Below are 6489 nucleotides of genomic sequence, written 5' to 3'. Positions count from 1 at the left end.
CAGGGAGAAGGAAATGGTAACCCACTCCAGTGTTCTTGGCTGGAGAATCCCAGGGACAGGGAAGTCTGGTGGGCTGCCGTCTATGGGGTCGCAGAGTGTCGGACACAACTGAAGGGACTTAGCAGCAGCAGCAGCAGCAGCAGGAAGAGGAACGAAAGACAATGAATTATGGTATCAATCACTATCAAGTCACAAGTGTGACAACTGCTGCAAATGAAAGATACATGGAATCACATACATGAGCGCCTCTAATAAGGGAACTTGACTTGTTCAAGGAAATCAGTGAAGGCTTCTTCAAGGAAGTGATAATCTAGTCGAGGTCTGAAGGATGAGCAGGCATGACCTACATGACAGGGGAAAAGAAGAACATTCCATCATGGTATGGACCCCGTGATGAGAAGACATGTGACACTAGTGGGAACAGAACAGAGTGATTAGGAGGCTTTCGTAGAAATCCAGACCAGAGATGGTCACAGGATTGGATTAGAGATGTTTTTAAGAAGCTCCAGAATAGTAAATAGGTTCAAGAGATGTTTAGCCAGGTGATGGAGGAGGGCAACGTGATCAGATTTCTGATTTGGGCACTAGGAGTGGTTACTAGCAGGGTCAGCTGCTCAGATGGGGTACCCAGAGGAGAGACAGTTCAGGATGGATTAAGTGTGATGTGCCTCTGAGATGCCAAGAGGAAAAGATGAGAAGGAAGACACCAGATCAGAGGAGGATCCAGGCTGAAGCTACGTTTGTGCACAGGGTGGGTAATTAAAGCCACAGGTGTGGACGGGGCCATCTGAGGGAAAGAGACAGTGACCTACAACTCAGCCTTGAGAAATCCCAGCATTTCACTGCTTAGCAGAGGACAGTAAACCTGCCAAACAGCCAGAAAAGGAGCAGCCAGAGAGACATGGGGAAAAACTGGAAGACTCGTATCTCAGAGCTAAGGGGAAAGGAAGCTTCAAGAATGAAGTTGTGAGAAGCAGCAGACTCACTGATACACAGAAAACAAATCTGTGGTTAGCAATAGCTAGCGGGAAGTTGCTGTAGGGAGCTCAGCTGCGTGCTCTCTAATGACCTAAGGGGTGGGATGGGAGGGGGATGGGAGGGAGCCTCAAGAGAGAGGGGGGAATATATGTATTCGTGCAGCCGATTCACTACGTTGTACAGCAGAAACACACACACCATTGTAAAGCAACTGTACTCCAATAATAAAATTTTTTAAAAAAGAAAAAAGGGGGAAGAAAAAGATCTTTTATCACTGGTCATGGCAGAACAGGTTTCAAAAACACATTTCCTTTTAAATATATTCAGCTATTACACAGCGTTTTGTAAATATGTGTATTAAATATATATAAATATTTTTAAAAAACAAATTAGTGGGGAGAGAGGCAAGAGAGGCAACATGGGGGCAGGGGAGTGAGTGGTAAAAACTCGTGGGTGTGAGATAGAGTGTAAAAACTACCAGGATGCGTTGTACAACACTGGGAACATAGCCAATATTTTGTAACAACTGTAAACGAAGTGTAACTTTTAAAAATTATACAGAATTTTTTAAAAATTAAAAAAAAAAAGAATGATGCTGTGGTCAACTATGTCATAGGCGGCTCAAAGGCCAAGGAGAATAAAAGCTAGAAGGTCTGCAGAATTTGCATAGAGGTCACTGGTGATCTTCGGGGAGTAAGCTGGTTACGTGGAGTGATAAGGATGGATGCCTTCACACCTCACCTCAAACATTCCAAACTCCCAATTATCTGTGTTGGGTAGTGAAGAGCAAGGTGAAAGACTGGGATTTAGCGCATCCTTCAAGGGCAAACATATTCATCTTGCTTCCCAGCGGTTCCAGGGAGTTGTCCCTAACCCCACCCCCTGGCACATCCTTTCTTCTCCCAGGTGAGCCTACCATAGCCAGAATGCTCACTTCTTTATCTGGTTCAGATTCTAGGAGGTGTCTCGGACTCTGAAGTTTCCTGACAATATTTATAAGCCGTTCCACCAGCTTTGCCAGCTCCCGGTCAACTTCTGTGCTGCTCTTCGGTGCCTCCACCTTTAAAAGAGCAAAGCAGAACACAAAGCTGGACCCGGGAACCAGCTCTAGACAGAGGGAGCCGTAAACACTGGATAAAGGACTCGGGCAAGGAAGTGACAAAAATGTCTAGAGGAAAAGGAGGTAAAGTCCTCGGACTTTCCGCATTCCCGCATCCCCCTGCTGATTGTCCAGAAGCCATAACAGGGAAGCAGAGTTCATCCATCGGATGGGGCCAGGGGAGTGGGGGGTGGGAGTGAGGCATGAAGGGAAGCCTGGGGTCATTTTGAACCGGGGAAGTCAGAGAGGAAGCAGGGTGGGAGCCTGGAGATTTGGTGCTGGTGGCAGCTGTTAAGTCCAGTGGAAGGCATTTGGCTCAGGCTTCAGCTCCACTTTGACCTCTGACTCATCCTGTGTCTTTACCACTCCTTTAAAAACTTAAAGCAACCACCCCTAGTTCCCTTTAACAGTGAAAAGCACCTACTATGAAAGGATCGTGGAGATTCTAGATTGCTGTACAGATGCAAGCTCTTTTTGTTTACTGGCGTCCTTCACATTTAAAGAAACATTCAGATGAGAATGCTAAACAGCTCCACTTCCAGAGCTTCATCTGCGCAGCTGCCTGGCTGAGAATGGGAGGAAACTTGGCCACCAACATATTCTGGCAACAACCTCAAGACCTGATGACCATCATCAGAGACAGGCGGGGCCAGAACTCACTGGAGAAATCTGAATTACCTCCCAAAGGGGTCCTACATAGAACCACGGAAATACATGATTTTCATCATTCTACTCTAAATAAACCAGAGTTTTTAATAACTTTGGGGGGACAGCTCTCACTTTTTAAATTATGCTGGAACCTCAAAAACGAACTACTTTTTCATCTCTAAGAAGCACTTATGTCCCTCAAAATAGCATGTGTTTCAGAAGCTACATGCAGACTAATTTGCAGAGGAAGGTGGCTGACCACTGGTAACATTGTTTGCTCTTTTATGTCCAGGTCTCACTCCTAAACATTCTGGCAGCTGGAATTCTGGAGTAGAGCCCTTATCTAGACAGCTGAGCAAATTAAAAACTTTTATAAATAAGTGTTGGTGCTTTTTCAGCATCAACTTTATTGGTGCAAGTGCACCAATAAAACTGCACACTTATTGTGATGAATTTAGAAAATGCACAGAACTAAAAGAAGAAACATTTTAAATCATCCAATATCCTACCATCCATAGACAATTGTAATCTGAAAGCCAATGCAAAGTATATTCAGTCACTATACTAACAAATAGTTTTAAGGACCTGAGAGATAATGCTGTATTTATTCATCTGTGGCCACAGCGCTTGGCTTGTAGGGTCTCAGTTCCCTGACCAGGGATAGAACCTGGGCCACGGCACTGAAAGCGCTGAATCCTAACCACTAGACCACCAGGGAACTTCCAATGCTGTATTTATAACCAAAAAGAAGAAAACAGCTTTAATTATAAGGGGGGAAAAAAAAAGGAAGCAACCAATATGTCCATTAAAAGGTAGATAGACAAACTATGGGACATGTATACAATGGAATATGATTTGGCAATAAAAAGAAATGAGCAGTCAAGCCACAGACCTCAATTATGTTTAGTGATAGAAACTAGTCTGAGAAAGCTAGATACTGTATGATTCCAATGGTATGACATTCTGGAAAAGCCAAAGAGATAGCAAAAAAATCAGTTGTTGCCGGGGGTTGGCGGGGGGATGAGGGGATACACGAAGGTGGGTCTCAGGGGGTTTTCAAGGCAGTAAACTATAACTGCAGATACCTGACTTCCTGCATTTGTCAAAATCCATAGAATGGTACGACATGGAGTGAACTGCAACTATGGATTTTAGTAAATGACAATGTATCAATATTGGTTCACAGGACTCCCCTGGTGATCCAGTGGTTAAGAATCCGCCTGCCAATGCAGGGGATTGACCCCTGGTCCAGGAAGATTCCACATGCCATGGGGCAAGTAAGCCTGTGCACCACAGCCACTGAGCCCCCGTGCCCTAGAGCCCCTGCTCCACAACGAGAAGCCCCCGCAATGAGAAGCCCAAGCACTGAAACTACAGCGTAGCCCCCACTCAACACAACTAGAAAAAGCCCATGGCAGCAATGAAGACCCAGTGCAGCCAAAAAAATAAATAAAAATTTAAATACAGGTTCATAAATTGTAACAAAGGAACCAAACTAATGCAAGAGAGTAATAATAAGGAAAACTGTGAGGGGAATAAGGGAACTTTCTGTACTATCTGCTCAATTTTCTATAAATCTAGAACTGCTCTAAAAAGTAAAGTCTATGATTTTTGGAGAAAAAAAAAAAGAGGAGTAGATAGCTCCAAGCTTTCTGACCCTCTATCACTCCCTAGCCTGCCCCAACACATCACACACAGAAACATCACATATCAAGCAGAAGCTGTCAGAACCAACTTTTTGAGGCAGAACTCTGCAATCACTGACTCAAAAAAACACAACCCGGCAGTAGGAAGCTTTGTGACATTCTGACCTGCACTCACCTCATTCCCTTCCTGGCTCAGTGACAGCACTGAACATCTCCAGCATGAAACTCTGGCCCTGGTTCCCAAAGGCACAGAAGAGATCTTATTCCCAAACCATGGCACATGTCTGTTCTAACCAGGCTCGGGGCTGTCTGAAGGAATGACACAAGGTGCTCGTTCATCTTTGTTTCACCTAACTTGGAGCTCAGCCCAGAGAGGTGGTGGGCATTGCTCAGAAATGCTGCAAGAGGAGTCAAACTTGCAGGTGTCCGGGGCAAAAGATCATGGTGTAAATTGACAATCTCCTAAGTCCAGGTGGCTAACAGACTAGGAGCAAATAGACCTAAGTTCCTGGAGCAAAAGTTGAGGAGAACTGGAAACCTTCTACTTTGTTAATGGGAATGCAAAATATTGTTGTTGCGTGGAATGCAGTTTGGCTGTTTCTCAGTTAGCTAAACACAGACCTGTCATGTGACCCAACAATTCTGCTCCTACCGGAAAGAACTGAAAATAGGAACTCGGTATCTGTACACCAATGTTCACGGCAATGTTACTTATGATAACCAAAAGGTGGAAACAATCCAAATGTCCATCAATGTTTGAATGGATTTAAAAAAAAAAAAAGTGGTATAATCACACAAGGGAATTATCATTCAGCCACAAAAAAGGGAATGAAGTTCGGACTTCCTGCTGGCCCAGTGGATAGAATCCGCCTGCCAATTTAGGGGACATGGGCTCCATCTCTGGTCTGGGAAGATTCCCCCTACCTCAAAGCAACTAAGCTCCTGCCCAACAGCTTCTGAGCCTGTGCTCTAGAGCCTGAGAGCCACACCTACTGAAGCCTGCATGCCCTAGAGCCAGTGCTCAGCAACAAGAAAAGCCACCGCAATGAGAAGCGCTCACACCGCAATTGGATAGTAGCCCCCACTCACAACTAGAAAGCCTGAGAATAGCAACGAAGATCCAGTGCAACAGAAAATAAACAAATGAATGAATGGTTTAAGAAAAAAAGGAATGAATTTCAGATATATGCTACAACACAAATGAATCTTGAAAATGGTATCGCAACTGAAAGAAGCCGAGGCTAGAAACAAAGAGGCAAATACTACATGATTCACTTGCATGAAATATATAGAGTAGGCCAAGTCACAGAGACAGAAAGTAGATGAGACGGTACCACGGGCTAGAGGGAAGGGAGAAGTCATTGCTTCATGGGTACAGAGTTACTCTCGGTGGTGATCAAAGAAAGAGTTTTGGAACTAGAATAGTGTTGATCATTGCACAGCAATGTAAATATAATGCCACTGAACTGTACATTTAAAAATGGTTAAATGGCAAATTTTATGTTATATAACGTAAACATTTTAGCACAATTAAAAATCGTCAGAGAGACAGGCTGCAGAAAGACTGGAAATAAGTGGAAATAGTCCAGGGTACATAGCACTTAAGTTGATAGGATTTCAGATTTGGATTTTTTTCTCCTGCTTCTTCATATTTCTCTGAACTTTCCAAAGAACGGGTTCTATGTACAGCCTGAGAAAACTAAAGTGAAAGTCGAAACAATCAGGAAGAAAGGAAGCGCCCTGTCGGTACCGGGGTGCAGGCGGCGCGGATGAGCGGAGGGCAGAGGGCAACTGCTGGTCCCGCCTCCATACCCGCAGCTGCGCCGTGGGGCGCCCGGGTCGGGACGCTGGGCGAGGTGCGGTAGTCGGCTCCGGGCCGGGGCTCAGGGGCTCCAGCTCTCGCGCCGCCAGCCTGTACTTGTCGGCCAGGTCCTCCAGCATTGTGTTCTTCCGCAGCTGCGGCGGCCCGGGGGCACCCTCGCGGCAGGTGGGGCAGAACCGGCTGCGCCTCGCGGCCCACAGGTCCAGCAGGCAGTCGCGGCAGAAGGTGTGGCCGCAGGGCAGCGTGGCGGGCCAGGCCAGCAGATCGTGACAGATGATGCAGCCCAGGTCGTCCTC

The 6489-nt window shown here is 45.8% G+C and overlaps 1 protein-coding gene across 1 annotated transcript in view; it reads right to left on the bottom strand.

Moving 5' to 3' along the window:
- Window positions 1-6489, bottom strand: part of RNF135 (ring finger protein 135) — a 15896-nt gene that overhangs the window by 6468 nt on the left and 2939 nt on the right. The window contains exons 2-3 of the mRNA XM_010861701.1: window positions 6184-6486; window positions 1895-2038 (exon numbers count right to left, since the gene is read on the bottom strand). Of these exons, the coding sequence (XP_010860003.1) occupies window positions 1895-2038; window positions 6184-6486 (447 nt within the window). The remainder of the gene's footprint in view (window positions 1-1894; window positions 2039-6183; window positions 6487-6489) is intronic.

The sequence above is a fragment of the Bison bison genome, unplaced genomic scaffold (genome assembly GCF_000754665.1).
Source record: "Bison bison bison isolate TAMUID 2011002044 unplaced genomic scaffold, Bison_UMD1.0 scf7180017864472, whole genome shotgun sequence".
Lineage (NCBI taxonomy): Eukaryota > Metazoa > Chordata > Mammalia > Artiodactyla > Bovidae > Bison > Bison bison.
Note: the sequence above shows the minus strand (reverse complement) of the source record. Positions and strands in the feature narration are given on the sequence as shown.